The sequence below is a fragment of the Colossoma macropomum genome, unplaced genomic scaffold (assembly GCF_904425465.1).
Source record: "Colossoma macropomum unplaced genomic scaffold, Colossoma_macropomum, whole genome shotgun sequence".
In the NCBI taxonomy this organism is placed as follows: domain Eukaryota; kingdom Metazoa; phylum Chordata; class Actinopteri; order Characiformes; family Serrasalmidae; genus Colossoma; species Colossoma macropomum.
In genome coordinates, this window is record NW_023494788.1 from 10,421,252 (window position 1) to 10,441,587 (window position 20,336).

Genomic DNA, 20,336 nt, shown 5'->3' on the forward strand with positions numbered 1-20,336 from the left:
CACTTAAGTTAGGACCATGCATTGTCCTTTGTTAGAAGAAAACCATTAAGAACCCATTGTGGACTGATGTTATACCACAAAAAGATCGTGGAAGGAAAATGGTGTTTCTTCTAATAGTATCTTTTCTTTCTGACTAAATGTGCTTGTGTGTAAAGGCTAGCTGGTGGCCAGAGGATGAGCTGCTGATAAATGCCTGACCGCAGATCCACCACTACAGCCCAAGCGAGACAGAATCACTCTCCTCATTCAGCAGCTCCCTTTTCTCGAATTTTCAACACACAAACAGCTTTGTCTTCACTGACAGAAATCTGCATGGGGACAATGGCTCCCCCCTCTCCTTGTGTAAGAAACCCCCTCTTGCCTCCATCACAACCCCCCTCCCTTCTTATCCTTCTCCACAAAAGGGGCCCGTGCTCAAGCCCCCCATCCGGACAGAATGCCTGAAAGCTCCACAATGCTCACGGTCGCCATGCCAACAACAGACGAGAGCCAGAACTTCTCAAATTCTCCTCCTCAGGCCTTCCTCTGAAGACGAGGGGACAGCCACAGAGGACACCAAAGAGGATGCTGTGCTCCCATTACCCAGGAGTCAAGCAGAGGACTGACTTGCTTAAAGGGGCGCTTCAGCATTTTTCAACCTAATCTTTATCTGTTGCATCTGTAGTGTATGGTCAACTACCACAGACAATAATCTCTATGTGTTTCCTTTTACTTAAAACAACCAGAAACAAGTTGACTTGAAACAAATTCACAGTAAAAGCCAATGGGCAGATGCTGAGGCAACCGCCCACTGGCTTCTATTGTAAATGTGTTTTGTATGAGTGGGTATTCCATTCATTCTAAAAACAGGGAAATACATCAAAATTATTTGATAGAAATGTTACTTACATAGTTGGCCACACATTACTTATGCGGCAGATAGTGAAAATGCTAGGGGCATGTCTTTAACTGAAGGTCTAATGGTGACAAACCAAAGTTTAGATTAAAACAACAGATTTCTTTGTACTTTGCTGGTTTTGATCTCACATAAACAGACTAACACTCACACATGCAGTCAAATGCAAAGTTTGGGCTGGTCAAATGACATATTTTGGTAAATTAGGGAATTTAGGGACACGTCCTCGACAGAGAACACACTTCTGCACAACTTTAACACACAAATGCTGTTTATTTGCTGAAGTGAATATATTGGGAAAAAATAAAACACAAAATTTGTTCTGTGCAAAAGTTATGGCACATTTTGTATTTTACGTTTTAAATGTTAAACTCAAAAAAATAGAAATTGTACACTAAAATAGCAGAAAAATACCATATGTAGTGGATGTGTTAACTTATTTTCACTTAGAAAATCAACATGTTATTTGACCAGGAGTGTTCAAACTGTACATGCTCACTTAGTGCCCTCATTCAGTGCACTCAGTGCCCTTATACAGACTGTTTCCAGTTATTTAACATCATTTGACTGTCTGTCGCTTCTGCTGTTGGTTGCATTCCAAGCATGCCAGTGAGGAGAAATGACTTCATAAAGCTTATCTGAGGTGCTTCTGGAGTTCTGGGCTGTAATTAATATCTGATTCTGAGCACGTCTGGAAAAAAAAAACATCTGAGGTTCATTTTTCAGCTGAAGTTTTGACTTTGTGTTGGAGATGGCTCACCTCTTATAGTTTCCAAGCTTTTCATCTTTATCTGGAAGATGTTTGATGTATTTCATTCGTGTGTTCTCTCTCTAAGCAGAGTAGACAGGTTTTAGCTGCTCAGTTGGTTGCTGATGTAAAGCATGTGTCTTCAGGTATGCGTGTATGAATTTCTTTTTATCTTAATTTCCTGCTGAAGATAATCTAATGCAATGAATCATCGAGTCCTGGATTGTAATCCTTTGCTGCCAGTCACTGGGCAACTCACATGAACAAATAATGTGAGGAACCCTTTATTATTCAGGTATGAAATTTACAACTTAATATTCGGTGACCTCTATGAATTCTTCAGTATCATTGGTTATGAGAGAGAGAGGAACTGAAGTGTGAACTTGCTGTATATGTGCCACACTTGAGTTCTTCTTTCTTAACTAAACTACTAACTACCACTAAGGACTAACTATGCTCTCGTTGTGATGAAACATGCAGTCGGTCATTGTTCTTTTAAGATTTTTTGTTTGAAACATTCTAAAATTAACTAAATTTATCAACAGAATATGAAGAAATAACAGTTTTGGCGTTATGTCAAAGACATCTATGTATCATGTTGTAGAGATATTACTGAAGTTAGCTTGCTAACCAGCAAGTCCTGGCCCATCCGTCTCATAATACCACATTGTACTTCAAGAGGCGATGGCGAGTTACTGTAGCATTGAGTAAACGCAAGGATGGCTAAAGCTCCTGGCAAGTGACCATTATCACCACTGCCACATACTCTCGTCATGAAACAATATTTGGCAGCAAAGAAAAGAATCATAACGTAAAGGGTTAACATTATCATTGCTTCCCACTGCTGGAGAAAGCTCTTGGCAAGTAAAAGGTGCGCTGAACTTTCAACATTTCTTCTAGACTGGTAACTAAACACCTGTTTGTGTTAACATTGGCTATTTAGCAAGAAGTGAAGATGGAGGAGGAGGAACTGTGCATTTCCTTGTTTCTATAGAGATGGATACCACAACATTCTGACAATATGAAGTCCATTATTTGTTTGGAGTGTAGATCATAAATTTGACATGTTGTATCATCTTAGATATTGTTCCTTTAAGTACTGATGATATCAACCATATGCTTGAAAAAGCATACTATGTATTACAATAATGCTAAAATATTGTCATATTTCCCACTCCTACACACCTAAAAAAGATTGTTCTTCTAGGGTTCTTTAGTAAAGAAAAAGGTTCTTTATAGAACCATGAACACTCAAAGAATCCTTTGTATGATTAAAGGATTCTTTGCATCATGAAACGTTCTTCAGATTGGTGGAGAATGTGCTGTATATGGTTCTATATATTACCTATTTGAAAAGGTTCTGCTATTGTTACAAGCGTGATATCGTAACAATAGAAGAAACCTTTTTGGTGCTATACAGAACCCTTTTCAAAAAGGTTCTATATAGCACCATCTTCAGCACATTCTCAATCAATCTGAAGAACCACTTCGCGACACAAAGAACCCTTTAATCATGCAAAGGGTACTTTGAGTGTTCATGGTTCTATATAGAACCAGTTTTTTTACTAAAGAACCCTTGAACAGCCATCTTTTTTAAATGGAATCTAAAGTTGTTGTACTTTTTGTGGTTTTTAAATTCAATTGTTTAATTATGACAGTTTACACTCAGATTACATTCTGTATTGACAGGTTTGAGTCTGCACTTATGATCTTGTTTGTTTCAATTATTGAAATAATAACTTTAAATGACATAAATGTGAAACTGATTGAAAGTTCAGAAACTGCACTCCAACTAAATGTCTCCTCTTATCCGCTAGAAATAATTCATAGCAATAAGAAGGCCACCAGACCACCACTAAAACCAGCAACATTGAAGAATAGACAAGGGGAAGTAAACCTCACACCAGGTGAGAGATCACAGCAGCAACTCATCTGCATCCAAAGCAGCTCACTGATCATGACCAGCACCACCCACTCTCCTCATGTCCTCCTCTACACTCTTTCTCTGCAGGAGAAGACTTCTCCTCATGCCCTCAAAGCTCGAGACGAACAAAACGAAAGCCCAAGCGGTAACGGCCGACTGGCTTGAGAACTTTCAGGGAAGTGAGCTGAGGGATTAACATGACAATGTCCTTTGGATGTTTTCTCTCCTTGAGAAAATGAGAAAGTATTTCTAAGCAACCAGCCTTCACTGCCACACAGTCAGATTCTAATAAAAAGGTTACCAGGAAGATGTCTGTTTGTCCACTCAAATAAGTAACTCCATTTAGGTTTACAGTGTACTCAGAAAGAATTAAAAAGTGGGGTCCATAGAAAAAAAAAACAATTAAACCTGCTCCTAAAAAGCAGAACATGCACTGCGAGATCCTGTGTGCTGAGAATTGAGCACTTTCACTTACAGACAAAACTACTCTCTCAACGTAGTGCACTGATAGCTCAAGGGATCAGAATATTGAGGCCTACAATCTGAGAGCAGAAGTGATGATTTAGGATGATCGTAATGTCTAAGAGACGCTGTGCTAAAGACTAATCCACAGTAAAATGCAAGCAGATTGAATTTATTTATTCAAGTTTTATTTTGGCTAATTGTATTATGATTTTATGCCGGGCAAGCAGGGGCCTTTCTGTGTGGAGTTTGCATGTTCTCTCCATGTCTGTGTGGGTTTCCTCCGGGTGCTCCGGTTTCCTCCCACAGTCCAAAGACATGCAGTCAGGCTGACTGGACACACTAAATTGCCCCTAGGTGTGAATGTGTGTGTGACTGTGTGTGGATGTATATGTCTGTCTGTCTGCCCTGCGATGGACTGGCGACCTGTCCAGGGTGTACCCTGCCTTCTGCCCAGTGACAGCGGGGATAGGCTCCAGCACCGCCCCACAAGCAGTTTAGATGATGAAGACTTTTTGGATACATGAGAAGTCAAGGTGCACATAACAGTATGCGGACTGAAAACGCATTCTGTTTACAATTATGTTGAATGTGGTCAAGAACTGTTTATGACCACATCCGAATGTGGTTTGAGGGATCCAGTTGTAATCTGATCACAATGTGTCCTGAGTGTGTTTACATGACTTTTCATGCAGCCAAGTGAAATTCAATCACTGACAACTTAAGTTGAAGCAAGGTGTAAACAGCCTCAAAATGTCTGAGTCACTCCTAGTTCTAACAGAGTGTGTCCTAATCTCAGACTTGAAACAACCCAGCGGTACAGCAGTTAGAGATTTCCCTGCCCTAACCCGCTACATTCAAATCAGTTAATTCAATAAAAAAATAAATAAAAGTTAATTTAACACCAGTTAAATATCATGTTGTGTAATAACTTTCTGTAAGGTCACTTTTAGAGGCATTAAAGGGCCCATAACATGAAAAACCAAAAGCTTTATTGACACGTACATATATGGGAACTAAGCTGCAAAATCAGCCTGTTTTCTGTGATGTCACAGGAACCAACTTATTCAGAAATATCCACCTATTCAGCCTGCAGCAATTTAGCTTTGCCCATTCATACTGAGGAAAATACAGCTCAGAGTGCTTTTTGAATGAGGCACCATACAGGGCAGCCAATCAGAACAGAGCTCATTTATCTTAGCCTGTTTGATTCTAAGGGATAAAGAGAGGTTGGAAAATGGCCACGTAAAAATTAATGACCCTTTCTGGTGCATTAAACCACACAAACGTTATAAAGGGACATCAATAAAATGTAAAAGATGTAGTATATGGCCCCTTTAAAGTCTTCAGATATCTGGTTCCTATCACCACCACTGTGAACTATTCTGATTCAGTAAGTTTCTCAAGAACAGAACATTTCACATCAAACCACACTAAATGACTTGTTTACATCTTACCAGCTAACAACTGCCACTAACCAACACTTACATTAGCTGAAAACAGGTGTTTTATGATTGATTGATGCTGAAAAAGTGTAGAGCAGACACTACTGCCCTAAAACATTAGGGCTATTCAAACATTATGTGCTATCATACCTGACGCAGTCACTGTCATGGTGGCTTCCATTTCAATTCATCAGTTAATTATCAAGCCCTCAGTGAGCCGAATTAAATATCTTAGAGCAGTGAAATTGCTAAACCACTTGTAATATCTATGACTGCTGTGGAGAAAAAATAAATATCTATTTAATTCATTCAGTTATTAGAGCATGTTGACCTAATTTGTTCATGATACACAAACGAATGAAGTTAGAGCAAGAGGATAACTTCAGAAAACAGGCTTTCTGTCAAATTTAAGTAAATTAAACAAATTGTACTTTGCAGTTACAGTTGAGTTTTTGGGGTTCCTGGAAAATTCACACCAGAACGGTGACACCAAACATTTGAGAACTGTTTGTTTTCTCTCTCCATGCCTATACCAGGAAGGCTGTTTGTCTGTTCCTGCTAAGCAGTGGCACATGCCATGGCTAATTTCCTCAAATCAAATTAAGGGTGGCAGCGGGTCCAGGACACATTCGTACCAAATCATCCACGTTAGCTGGAGCAAAGCTTATGGATCTAATGGAAACCACATGGCCAAACAGGCCTCTACTGACCAAGCAGTGATCGGACCGTCTAGGAGCAGCAAGACAACTTCCAAATTTATATACACAAAAAGCCCTTACATTGATCCATTAGCGTGCTCTTTGTATCTCTGGCTGCAATATCAGAAAACATGCAGCAAGTTCTGACAGAACTTTATTTACTGAGATTATTTTAAAAGCTTCAAGCTAAAACTAACTCACACTTCTCTATAGAAAAGTAGTTCTCCATGACCTAAAACATGTGGCATACATTAATCTGAAAGCTACTTTCTCTTTAATCCAGGAGTATAAGAAATGTTTGTGCACTTCAAAGGGAATGAATTTAACATTCCCTTTAAGTTTCACTCCACTGTGGCCAGTTTAGAACTCATAACTTCACACATTGAATAAAAAACCTATAACAGTAAATGATTAATGTGCTTTGAACCGCAAGCAGTGTGAAAACAACCCTGACTTGCAAACATGAACAGCCCTCAAAGAAAACACCTTGACTAGGATTTTACCCACCCTTACTGGGGTCTAAATTACACTCCATTCAATCATGATGTAATCTTTAACACCACAGCACATCAGCTCATTCCAACAAATGACCATATACAGAAATCTTATCTAAAAAAAAAGAAATCAGATCATCTAAGGAGAAAAAATCATTGTCAGACTGCTGTGAAAATGCAGCATAAGAAGCCAAAAAGAGTAGTGTGAAAAGGATAATTTCCAAAAAAAACAAAGAGCTGTACGAGTACTGTCAAAAGAATGGTCCCCAGTTTTACAATATTTTTTTCAAAATTTCTGCATAATTCAGTCATTGGGATGTAAACAGTGTCATTGGACAATGTCTACAATGCAAATATATCCATTTTATTTACTATTCAAAATAATGAGTGAACCTAACTCATTAATAACTTTTGGTGAGGTAGCTTCTATGAAAAGACATTGAACTCTTCAGATATCTGGAGTATTTTACATCAAACCTTCTGAATGACTTTGTTTACATCTAACCATTTATTTATACAGTAACTTTGAAAAATTGGTGAAATTTCCCTTTACTATTAAGTGACCTATACAAATGTTTGGGCGCCCTCTGGTCAAATCCTGGTTTTTTTTTTGGTTTTTTTTTGCATTTTCTAAGTGAAATTAAGTTCAATTACTCTTTATTTGCTGAATTCGACATGTTGTAAAAATAAAACATAAAATGTGCCCTGAGCAAAAGTTATGGCACACTTAATATGTTACGTTGTATTTTTTTCATGATGTTAAACAAATTTAAGCTGTGTTCTAAAATTTGCAGAGAGTTTCCATGTTTTAGTTTGTTTACTGTGGAAAGTTTGTTAGAAAATCATTAGACCAGGGGTATTCTAACTTTTGCTCAGCTTATCAAGCAACAGTTGCCACCAACCAGCACTGAAAATAGGTGTGTTATGATTGACTGATGCAAAAGTCGACTAGACACTACTGCTCTAAAACATTAAGGCTACTCAAACATTATGTGCTATCATACCTGACACAGTCACTCTCATGGTGGCTTCCAATGGCCTGTTGTTGTCCAGATCCTTACTCAGCTTAAGCTCTCCTGTGTCCTGGTTCAGAATCAGCAAACTCAGCTCATTCCCCTCCACAAAAGTGTAGAGGAGCTTATCAGACACATCCGGGTCATGAGCAGGCACCTTCCCAATGACACCTGCTGGGAAGCTGTTGGACTTATTAGTGACGTAGTTGTTAAAAATGATCTCAAAATCCTGCAGATCGGGATAGTTGTCGTTGACATCCACAAGGCGAACGTGTACAATGGCCCGGCTGACCAGTGGGGCGGAGGTGGCCTGGACTACAATCAGGTACTCCATCTTGGCCTCGTAGTCCAGGTCAGTGAGGGCAATTAGATCCCCACTAAAAATGTCCAGCTGGAAGACCTCAGGAACATTCCCCTCCACGATCTGGTATAAGATCTGTGCATTGGTTCCCTCATCAGGATCTGTAGCACTGATGCGACCCAGAGTGGAGCCTACAGCACTGTTCTCCTCCACATAGACGTACAGCTCATCCTTTTCAAAGACAGGAGCATTGTCATTAATGTCTAGCACTGTCACCTGAATGTCCACTGCTGCTTTCAGAGGAGGAACTCCTTTGTCTATAGCAAAAGCCTTGAGGTTGTATGTAGCTACGTTCTCCCTGTCCAACTTCCTGGCTGTTCTGATAATTCCTGAGTATGGCTCGATGAAGAAATCCCCCTCACCATCATCCCCTCCCTGAAAAGTGTAGCTCACTCTGCCGTTGGACCCTGAGTCTCTGTCCGAGGCCGACACTTGAAGAACGCTTGTATATATGGGTGCATCCTCAAAGACGGTGCCTTGGTAGATGTCCCTCAGAAATTGGGGTGCATTGTCATTGGCATCAAGGACTATGATCTCCACATAGGTGGTGTCCGATTTCTGAGGGATGCCATTGTCACGTGCGATAATGGCTAATGTGTAGGAAGCTTGGTCTTCATAGTCAATTTCAATCTGAGTGGTGATGGCACCTGTGTCGGGGTGGATCTTGAACTGAGGTACGTTGTCCTCCATCATGTAGGTGATGCGGGCATTCTCACCAGTGTCTTCATCCGTAGCACTGATGACGACAACGGTGGAGCCCACTGGCTTATCCTCACTCACTAACACCTGGTAATTGGCGCTTTGAAAAACAGGCCGATGGGTGTTGGTATCTGTAACGTTGATGAAAATCTGCGCAGTGTCAAACCGTGTGCCATCTGAGGCCGTCAATGTGAGGATATATTGGCGCTCCTGTTTGTAGTCCAACGGCAAGGCTAAAGTAATGAGCCCACCACCACTCTGGCTGGTAATGGCAAATCTATTCCGCGTGTTCCCGCTGGATATCTGGTAGGTCACCACGCTGTTTGCATCCCTATCCACAGCTGTTACAGTGAGCACGCTGGCCCCAACAGCAGCATCCTCGTTGATCTTTAGGTTGTACATCTTCTGGGTGAAGGTAGGGACGTTGTCATTCACATCCAATACTGTCACACTCACGCTTGCCGAAGATGACATTATAGGGACCCCATGGTCCCTTGCCTCCACGCCAAATGTGTAAAACTCAGTGGTCTCTCGGTCCAGCTCTAGGCTGACTGTAACCCACCCTGTGCTGTTATTGATAACAAAAGGAAAGCTAGGTGACGTGTCCGTGAGCCTGTACTCCAACAGAGCATTGTCCCCCGAATCTGCATCGATGGCTTGAATGTGAATCACAGAGTGTCCGATGGGAACATTCTCCAGCACCGAGGCTTGGAAAGGGGTGCTGACAAAAATAGGGGCATTATCGTTCACGTCCACCACCTGCACTACAACCATACCTGTCCCATTAATGAGAGGCGGCCTACCGCCGTCTTGAGCTTTTATACGCAAATTGTACTCCCTGATCATCTCATAATCCAGAGGGTTGATGACGTCAATGACACCGGTGGGTGAGTGAATGTAAAACTGGCCTTTTACATTCCCACTGATGATGCTGTAGTGCACTTTGGCATTATTGCCAGCATCTTTGTCAGTGGCCTTCACCTGAGCTACCTCTGAGTTAACAGCTACATTCTCGAGAACTTGGACCACGTATCTTTTCTGACTGAACTGAGGATAATTGTCATTCTCATCCTCAACTGTGATGTGCACGGTGGCTGTGGCACTGCGTGGACCGGGGTCTTTACCTTGGTCGTTAGCCTCCACTATCAGCTGATACTTTGACTGAACCTCTCTGTCTGGACGGACTTTGATTTTAACCAAACCGTTCCTCGGATCTATCTCGAACCCGGAATTCACTTCGGCTTCATTCACAATCTTATAGATCATATTGGCATTGGATGGAGCATCTCCATCGGTGGCCCGGATGGTCATTACTTCGAAACCCACCTCTACGTTTTCGCGGATGCTAACCCTGTACTCAGTCTGTTCAAACACAGGCCTGTGGTCATTGGTGTCACTGACCGTGATTGTGAGATAAGCTGTTGCGGACCTTTTTGGAGTCCCCTTGTCGGTGGCTGTGACTTTAAACACATGGGTGTCTTTCAGTTCCCTGTCTAAAGGCTGCAGTGTGGTGATGCCACCTGTTTCGGGGTTTATTTGAAAGTAGTCGTTAGATCTGCTGTCAAACAGAGCTTCCAAGTCATACTCCACAACACCTGCATCACCATCGTCTGAGTCGAACGCTTTAAGGGTGATGACCCGAGTTCCTGAGGGCTCATTCTCAGGCACGGAAACCTGGTAGTTGGGCAACTGGAACTGTGGGGCTGAATTTACATTTCTTTTCAGACGTTTGACCCACTGTTCACTGCTCACAGCCCAACTCTGACCACGATTTGGCCTAAAATTCAATCGCACTTGGAGAAATAGCACATTGTCTTGAAAAGTGGGTACTGTGCAGTGAAAAATGGCATGGTGAGGCAAACACTGTTCAGTCTCAGAGACTTCATTATTCACAAACTTTTTCCTCTTTGCAGGTAGACAGGAGCAGTTGCGATTGCCGTGCAAAAGCTGGTAAATGTTCATATAAGCTTATAGGTAACATACCCGAGTTAAAGCACGCCCCATATCCAGAATGGAGATCAATGTAAGCGTCCAGTCGACGTGTCTTTCTTTTGTACTTGATAAAGCAATTCTGTCCATGAACAAACGTGTTGAAATGAATCAGCACAACGTTTCCAGACAATAACGAGGTTATCCTCAAGTACAGCGGAGCTGGGTGTCTCGTGAAGCGCGAGCAGTGAACTTTCCGCGCGAGAGACACAACTCCATCAGTGCTGCCGATCCTCACCGAGCGTCCGATCGACTTGGCTGTAAGTGTTCTGTCTATTCTGTACACCCATCCTGCTCCGAGGGAGACGTTCACCAGCTCCGCTCCGGGCTGAAGACTCTCCGGAAAGTGGAGATCGAAGCATCCATACAGTGGAAGTTGAACGAGCACTCCGAACCAAATCCATTTCACTGGTAAATCCATGGCTTCTCACATCTCACCCCCAAAATAAATATCATCCAAACGTGTCCGAATCACACTCCGGGCGCATGAGTCCTCCAGAAGTTCACAGCCTGCAGCATGTCTCTCTCTCTCTCTCTCTCTCTCAGTTAGTGACTCTGCTCCTCCTCCAGGAGGCATTTGCATGAACCAGCTCCTGAACTGAGATTTCATACCTTCCATAAAATCATCTACACGCATTAGTTTATATACAATTACATACAATTTATATACAGTATTAACCGATATTTTGAAACAATTCAGGTTGTCACCTATTTTTTTTTGTTTCATATTGTTCCATTTTCTGAAAACAGTTCTTTTTAGATGCGATTAAACTGAGAGTCTCATGGTCTAGTTACATGTTTAGTGATTTTAAACAGTTTTTAAACAGTTCAAATCGAAGGCATTTACATTTAAAAAGTGGCATTTTCTGCAAATGTTATGGCACAGTTTTTATTTAACATCTTGGAAAAAAAACAAGATATAAAACGTGCCATACATTTTGCGCAGGCCACATTTTTGGAAAATAAAACAAAAATATGGCCTGCGCAAAAGTTACGGAACAATTTGCTTGTTGACATTTTGAAAGAAAAAGAAGTTCTATATAGAACCATGAACACTCAAAGAACCCTTTGCATGATTAAAGGGTTCTTTGCATCATGAAACGGTTCTTCATATTGATGGAAATGTTTTACATATGGTACTATATAGAACCCTTTTGAAAAGGGTTTTTCTATTGCAATGATGTCAAGCTTATAATAGAAGAACTCTTTATGGGGCTATATAGAACCCTATAACATGTAAATTGAGCAGGGGTGTTAAAACTTTTGCATACGACTGTGTAAGTTTAAGAAGTTCTATTATTGAGAAGTGTTGAAAAATGATTTGCATCGTAGACACTGTGACATCTTGTTCCCTATCACCACCACTGGAAAGAAATCAGTCATTAAGTTTCTCTGCAATTAATGTTTTCATATCAAATTGCTCTGAATATCCTTGTTTGCATCCCTACCACTAAATTATGCAGGTCTTGTGAATTGCTTTAACTACTATTAGCCTTGTTTAGAATGTATTTCCTAAATATACAAACATAAGAGCAGGCAAGGAAATGTGCATCAATATGTTGTAAGCAACGCCCCCCTGTGGACAAATCACAAACTCGAGTGGGGCGGCAGGTCTGCAGTTCTGAACAGCACCAACCTTGCAGAGGATCTATGACCTTCCCACCCCAACACATCTCATTACACTCATTCTCAAGTTAATTCAATTGTTCATGAATTGGTCCAAAGCACTACACCGTGTACAATGGAATAAAAAGGTGTAATTTAATACAAATGTCTGTCAGTTGACTTACACTTTTATCTGCTCAATTAACTTTTCCTAATATCTTCCTATTGGTTAAATACACAGTTAAATAGGTTTACAGAGAAATTCCACAGATCATACCTGCACAATTCAGTCAATGAGGTGAAACAAAGCCATTTAGAGTGGTTTGATGTGAAATGCTTAATTGTAAAGATTTCATTACAGTGGTAGTCATAGGAACCAGGCATCACGACATCTACAACACATATTTGGGCATTTACATACTATCTAAAACAGCCAGTAAACTAACCTGTTTTTTCTGAGTTCTGATAATGGTAGAAAAGTACCAAAATAGTAGAAGATATAAAATATTAGAATAAATGAATAAATTGAGTGGGACGTGTTTTCTCTAAAGCACCTTACGTGTAGCTCTCGGATATGAATGGATTTAAAAATATATATTTTTAGCCAAAACCATCCTAAAACTGGCATAAAACATTGTCTCAGGTAACAGGCAACATATTCGTAACCATTTCATGTAACAACCTCTTGTGATGTAGCTTTTAGAGGCATTCAACATTTCCCATTCCCCTATCGCCTCCACTGTGAGCAATTCTGACTCGTTTGTTTTTAAGAACGGCACATTTCACATCAAAACCACAAATGATTTTGTAAGATCATAATTTAATCATGCAGAAATATTTAAAAGTCATTTGAACTTCCCTTTAGACAAACTCTTAAAAAATGCTCAAGGGCTCTTTAGTAAAGGTGATGGCTCTAGTTAGAACCAAGAACACTCATTTGTCTGCATAAATAGTTCTTTGCATGGTCATAGGTGTTCTTTAAAGAAAAAGAAAAACGCTCATGTGTTCAAGTGTTGTTTATTGCAGTCGGTGGGTACAAGATTCTTTAAAACGTTTAAAATGTTCTGATGTGTTACGAAAAGTGTTCAAGCAAAAATATGTCCTCAGTAACTGTAGCAAATAAGACATCTGACTGCACTGCACCATTATTTTCCTTACTTACAACTACTTACTCAACTCATGTTACACAATGAAACACACAGTAAGCAGCAGGGTACGCTCATACAAAACATCAGCAAGTGAATCATATTACGTTATCATCACAGACACGCACACAGCTCCACCAGTGAACTGAAATGAATTCAATTATGAGTGATATTGTCAACGTCCAAACTGTGAGATAAATCTGACACAGACCAAGTGTTATTGGTAGTACGGTCTGTACCGGCCCTGCTCTGGGTGGTGGGGCCCAGGCATCTGGCCCTGAGGTGGAGGCCCCTGCAAGCGTGAAGGGTGAGGGCCTCGAGGAGCAGGCCACATGCCTGGGCTCAAGCCTCCAGGCTGGCTGAAGGGTGGGCTGAGGGTGCCCTGGTCCTGTGGCATGGAGTTAGGGTTGTAGTGGTGAGGAGGAGGGGCACTGACAGGTGGACCCCCGTGTTGAGAAAGTGGCCCGGGCAGAGGGTGGTTCATGAATGGAGGCATCTGGTTGATGATATGTCCAGGTGGAGGGGTGATGGGAGGTGGGGCAGTGGACATTGGAGGCGCCTGGTTGTAGACCATGTGTGGAGCAGCTGAGGCTTGGGAAGGATGCTGCATAGGGTGGCTGAGCGGGGGAGGTGGTGGTGGAGGAGGACCGTAATGCTGCTGCTGAGGTGGGGGCATGATGTGGTGAGGGTGGGACACCACAGGCTGACCTGGGTAGTCCCCGGGGTGGTGGTGTGGGGGCGGGCCTGGTGGGGTCTGAGGAAGGGGATCGCGTGGAGAGGGGCCAGAGCCACCAGAGTCGTCCTGGATGGGCACAGTAATGAGATTGCTGTGCTTGCGTGTGGTCACAGTGGCTATGCGGAAGGTCTCTGGGGGAAGGCCTCGTGATGAGGGCCCCAGGTCTGATGCAGAGGGCGAAGCTGGGGGCAGCTGCCCGTATGGTTCGTGACCCTGCAATGGGGGAGGGATCAAAGGGTGGGCCTTGGGCAGGTGAGGTGGTGGCGGCAAGCGGAAGCGGTCCGGCGGATCCGAGGCCGGAGAAGGGACTGGGTGGGCAGGCTCTGGCCGCGAGCCTCCGGGCTTGCTCGCCCTCATGTGGCGGTGGTTGATGTGGGCCTGTAGGTCCCGCTGAGAGAGGTAGGTGCGCTTGCAGCCCTGCACAATGCTGCACATGAAGAGGGAGCCACGCTGGCATTGCTCGATGCGCTGGACCGGGTCTGTGCAGCTGTACAGGGACAAACTGAACTTAGAATTTAGTATTGGAAGTGGAGCCAGCGCACAATTATACAGTTCACACTGCGGCTTACATTAAAGGGCCCATATACTACATTTGTCTCGCATTTATTATTTTTTCCCCTGATATTTACTTTTAACATCTGTGTGGTTTATATGTACCTACATCAGTCACAGCTCATTTTCCAGCCCTTCTTCATCTCTTTTAAGCAATACTGTAACGTTGAGATAGATATATGGAAATGAGTTCTGTTCTGATTGGGTGCCCAGTAGTGTGCCTCTTTCAGAAAGGTGTCTGAGCTAAAACACTCCATATAATGTCTGCATGAATGGCCGGAGGTAAACTGTATACACTAAATGGTCAAAAGCATGTGGAGACTCCTCCTAATTATTGAGCTCAGGTGTTTCAGCCACACCCATCGCTAACAATCTCCATAGACAAACACTGGAAACAGAATGGGTCAAACTGAAGAGCTCAAGGACTTTAAACACAGCACAGTCTTAGTACATCATATCTGCCACAAGTCAGTTCATGAAACATCTGCCCTGGTCTACTGTAAGTGCTATTATTGTGAAATGGAAGCATCTAAGAACAACAGCTCACAAAGCGGTAGAACACACAAACTCACAGAGTGGGGCATCCAAGTAGCGCGAAAAAAGCGCTTATATTCTGTGACATCACTCACTACAGAGTCCCAAGCAGGTTCAGGAGGTTCATGAAATGGGTTTCAATAGCTGAGCAGCTGCACACAAGCCTAAGATCACCATGTGCAATGCCAAGTGTCTGCTTGAGGGGTGTGAAGCTCAGCGCCACTGGACTTTGGAGCATCGGAAACGTGTTCTTTGCACTGATTAATCACGCTTCACAAACCGGCCGTTCGATGAACGAATCTGGATTTGGCGGATTCCAGGAGAACCCTACCTGCCGGAATGCACAGTGCCAACAGCAAAGTTTGATAAAGAAGGGATAATGGTCTGGTGCCGTTTTCAGGACTTGGACCAAGCTCCTTAGTTCCAGTGAAGGGTAATGTTAATGCTACAGCATACAAAGAGATTTTAGACAATTATATCCTTCCAACTTTATGGCAACCCTTTCCTGTTCCAGCATGACTGTGTTCCTGCGCACAAAGCAAATTTCATAAAGAAATGTTTTATGAGTTTGGTGTGGAGGAATTCTAGTGGCCTGCACAGAACCCTGACCTCAACCCCACTGAACACCTTTGGGATGAATTAGAACATTTATTGTGAAGCAGGCCTCTTCATCAAACATCAAAGCCTGACCTCACAAATGCTCTTTTGACCGAATGGGCACAAATTCTCACAGACAGTCCAAAATGCCATGGAAAGCCTTCCCAGAAGAGCCGAGGCTGTTGTAGCCACAAAGCAGGGCCGACTACACATTTTTGCCCATGGTTTTGGAAAGGGATGTCCAACAAGCTTATATAGGTTTAACAGTCAGGTGTTCACATACGTTTGGCCATAGAGTGTATATAAATGTGATGGTTTTAATGACATCACAAAAACATTAATTCAAAACGAAACATTTTGAAACATTCAACTTATTTAACTTATATGAGCTGCATGGACTGGGGAACGAACAGCATGTTTTAAAACTTCAACAATATTTATTTACTACACCAAACTCATCCACTTATTTAAAAAAAAAAGCAAGGGAAATTCTGTTTTCCGATATGGGCCCTTTAAGACACAATGCCTGTATTAAATGCAAACACGGACAAAAAGTCTAACTGTTATATAGAAACATGATATATTAAACAGAGAAATTTGCACTAGATCTACTTGGTTTAGCCTTACAGAGAAGCATAACATTTATTTTTAGAGGGTTACAACTGCAGTGAAATGAATAAAATGCAGATATGTTAGCATAGTAAAGTAGTACAATAGAAGTAGTACAAAGAAGTACAATAAATATATAAATATATGCGTTTGCAATAGTGGTCAAATCTAAACATCCATACAATGGCAATTTCTACATCTACAGTTTACATCACAAACTATGAATAGCAGCACTTAAAATTAAAAGTACACACAACAGTGCATTTGAAATGGTTACAGTAAAAGACTTACCCTGGGCACATCTTATCGTTTTTCTTCTCATACAGCACTGCACAGTCATAGCAGAACACATGCTTACAGGGAATCTGTTTAAACACGACAGATCATTATATAGTGTTTGGATGAGATGACTGAGAACTACACAAAATCTATACCTAGAATAAACATGTTTTAATTTTCCAAATCAGATTAGTCTCTGTGCTTAAATAATGCACAACCCAAGATATCTCAAATTGAAATTGGTAAGACAAAGTATCAACTATTACTTATATAACGATATATGCATAGTCTAGTCTTACAAAACAATGTTCTTCCTACCATTCGACCATATATGTTAATGGGCAGGCCACACTTGTCACAGAAATGAACTGGGGTGTCGTCCTTCTCTCCAACCAAGTTAAGCTGAGGGAAAAAAGGAGGTTCAGTTAGAAAAAGAAAAGATATTTTCAAATCTAACAGTTGTAGCAGTGGTAAGGACATCCCAAAGTGCAGCTAAAGCAGTTACCTTATAGTCCCAGAATAAAGGATGGGGAAACCTCCGCTGGCTCCCATAAGCATCTCCAGATTTGCACTCAAATCTCTCCTCCTGCTTACAGCTAAAAGGCTCTACAAAACACAGAAGACGCAGAGTTTTAGACTCAGGAGACAAACCGGCAAACCTAAAATCTATTTTCAATATTAAAACAAATTTAACAAAACCACCCTGTAATCAAAGAAGACAAAAGCTAGTCATGTTTTAGAATAACGTTTCCCCCATCATTCTTGTAAGTACATAACGCCTACCTTCATCACTTTGTCCATTGGATGGCAGCCTGGCACTGGGCCGCTGGGGTCGGGCAGCAGGCTTGCTTCTTATAGTCTGTTTGGACAGTAACTTGATGGGAATCCGTCGCCGAACGCCTTGACCGCCAAGAATCCCTGAACCATCAGTTCCCTGTAGATCATTGTCTACAAAACCCACTAAATAGCGTCTAGTGCACTGGTGTACTGATTTGCTTGGAGTATGGCATTTTCCAGGACAGGACATGGGCCATGGCAAACAAATGAAGACAATCCTAGCCCATTACAAGAAGTCTGCCTGCCTTTAGCAGTAAGGGTCAGTTTCTTGGTTAGGGATTAAGCCTAGTCCTGGACTCCATTTACTTTTAATAGATAATCTCCATTCAGAATGCATTGTAGTCCACGACTAGGCTTAATCCCTGTCAGGGAAACTGACCTTTACTGTTAATGTTAATCCTTTAACTAATTACGTTAATCAGTTCTTCCTTCTTATAACCATATAAATTACACATTAGTTTCAGAGCAGTTACCAAATAATTAATATCAGTAGTTGAATAAGTCTTACGCCTTATAACTGAATAATAAGCCTAGGGTTCACAGGTTGTAAATGGGCAAAATAGCAAAACAGCAGTAGCAGTCAAACTGCTAGCTCAAAATTCTTGAAAGCTCAGTCATACGTAAAAAGAAAATAGAAAGGAAGAAGAAGAAGAAGAAGAAGCCTAAACACGCTGCGCCAACAATCCTTACTTACACAAAAGTGGACATATAGTTATGAAACACTGTCCCTCTGCACGATGTAGATGTAAAGGATGTGTGTTATTTCCAGCTAAATTTATGGAATCCAAATCACAGTTGTGAACTTTCGGTTTCATTGTAGACTAAATTAAAGTGATTTAGCTTCACGTGTGTGTGTGTGTGTGTGTGTGTGTGTGTGTGTGTGTGTGTGTGTAAAATCTTTGCACAAAATAAAATTAATAGAAACGCTGTTCATTGCACTGTTTTAGCTAGTATGATACGTTTTAGCCAAGGAAAAAAATATATTACGGTTAGATAGGAGAAAACAAACACTGGAATAAACTAAAACCAGAGAAATATAAAAATAAAATAGAAATAGAAAGTAAATAACGGAACGGGGACGACAAAACAGTTTATAGAAAAATGCCAAAATTAGAGCATACATTCCACATGCATGTTTTCACAGCTTATTTTAGGAGCTAGATATCGTCAAAGATTTCAAATAACACTCCACACCTTTGATAAAAACAGGGATCTGCTCTTTTGCCCCTTACCCTTATAATGTATTTGCCAATAAAATAGTTCAACATAAATACTAAAAATATTAATTTATCGATTAACTTCTAGACCCAAATGAAACAAAATGAAACAAAATAAAGCTACACATATTTAGCGAGTGCGGCTAAATCCGCTTCACTGTCAGTGAACGCTGCACTGGAAGCTTCGCATCCCTCATTACTACACAGCTACTATTCTCTACATCCACACCGGGCCGTTATCAGCCGACACACAAACCCAGCTCTACTTGAAGCAGATAAGGAAGCCGAACTCGTTTATTTTCTGAACACATTTCTCAAAATATGTCAACAGCAGCGGCGCATTCCCGTTAGCTTCCCGGCTAGCTGGCTGAGTGAATGTGGCGCGCGCGGCTCAGCCTGTTTTCACTCAGAGTCTAAACAACCTCATATAAACTACAGGCTGATAGTTGCAGCGAAATGTTGCCAACTGAAATAAAAGCAACACGGGAAGTTCAGACTTGCAGCAGATTTTAAAAACACTTTGTTTTATTCGCTTGTTGCTCACCATTTTGGTCCATGACTTCTCGCTCTGCATTCTGGGACACTCGCCTCCAGCCTGCGTAGGCGGGACGCATCCCCTGTCTTGTTGCGATCATTGTTGCGCAGGGAATACGCATAATGATTTACATATATACACATACACACACACACACACACACACACACACACACACACACACTCTGCGTTTAAGTAAGAGACATAAATAATGATCGAAACTCGAAAAAGTATTTTTTTAAAACTTTTTTATTAAAGATTTTTGGTATTTTCTTCACTAATAGAAAACTGAAACGAAAGCAGAAGATAAACACATTTTTAATGAATTCTTTACATGGACTGATGATGAGCTAATAGGCTACTACAACATTAGATAGCTGCTGAGTTTAAATGCAGGAGGCAAGAACTGTATTTTAAATTAGAAATATCAAACAGCTATACATTCTGCAAAACTATTATACTTCATTATACAACCCTACAAATAGCTTGCCAGAAAGATAGTCTTTATAAATCACAAAATAAGTAACAAAATAATGGTCATTTATAACGGAACATAAAAACCCATATAGATGTATTCGTAAAGTAGCTGAGAATTTGAGCACAGAAGCAAAGTAGCAAACCAACAAGTCATACCGATCAGCCATAACATAGAAACCATCTCCTTGTATGTACATTCTTTGAACATTTTATCAGCTCCACTTACTATATAAGTACATTTTGTAGTTCTAAATTACAGACTGTAGTCCATCTGTTTCTCTGCATACTTTGTTATTCCACCTTTAACCAGTTCTTCAATGCTCAGGACCCCCACAGGACAGGTATTGAGTGGTGGATCATTCTCCTCACTGCAGTAACACTGACATGGTGGTGGTGTGTAAGTGTGTACTGCGCTGGTACGAGTGGATCAGACACAGCAGTGCTGCTGGAGTTTTTAAACACTTCAGTGTCACTGCTGGACTGAGA

General features: G+C 41.4%; 2 protein-coding genes across 3 annotated transcripts in view; both read right to left on the bottom strand.

Moving 5' to 3' along the window:
- The window catches only part of celsr1b (cadherin EGF LAG seven-pass G-type receptor 1b), an 81,737-nt gene extending 70,485 nt beyond the window's left edge, over positions 1-11,252 (bottom strand). Inside the window, 2 exon segments of the mRNA XM_036568344.1 lie at positions 7,671-10,642; positions 10,644-11,252. Coding sequence (XP_036424237.1) covers positions 7,671-10,642; positions 10,644-11,149 — 3,478 coding nt within the window. The 5' untranslated portion in view covers positions 11,150-11,252.
- Positions 11,253-13,336: 2,084 nt separating this feature from the next.
- LOC118806785 (E3 ubiquitin-protein ligase Hakai) lies at positions 13,337-19,495 on the bottom strand. Of its 2 annotated transcripts, none has more exons than XM_036568346.1 (6): positions 19,384-19,495; positions 17,569-17,733; positions 17,291-17,391; positions 17,104-17,187; positions 16,798-16,871; positions 13,337-14,701 (listed from the first exon to the last, which is right to left on the bottom strand). In XM_036568346.1, the coding sequence occupies exons 1-6, from the start codon at positions 19,493-19,495 to the stop codon at positions 13,696-13,698; spliced, it is 1,542 nt and encodes a 513-aa protein (XP_036424239.1). In that variant the 3' UTR covers positions 13,337-13,695. The 2 variants fall into 2 exon arrangements, with proteins under 2 accessions (XP_036424239.1, XP_036424238.1); XM_036568345.1 differs by having other exon boundaries at positions 13,337-14,716.
- Between the last annotated feature and the right edge of the window lie 841 nt (positions 19,496-20,336).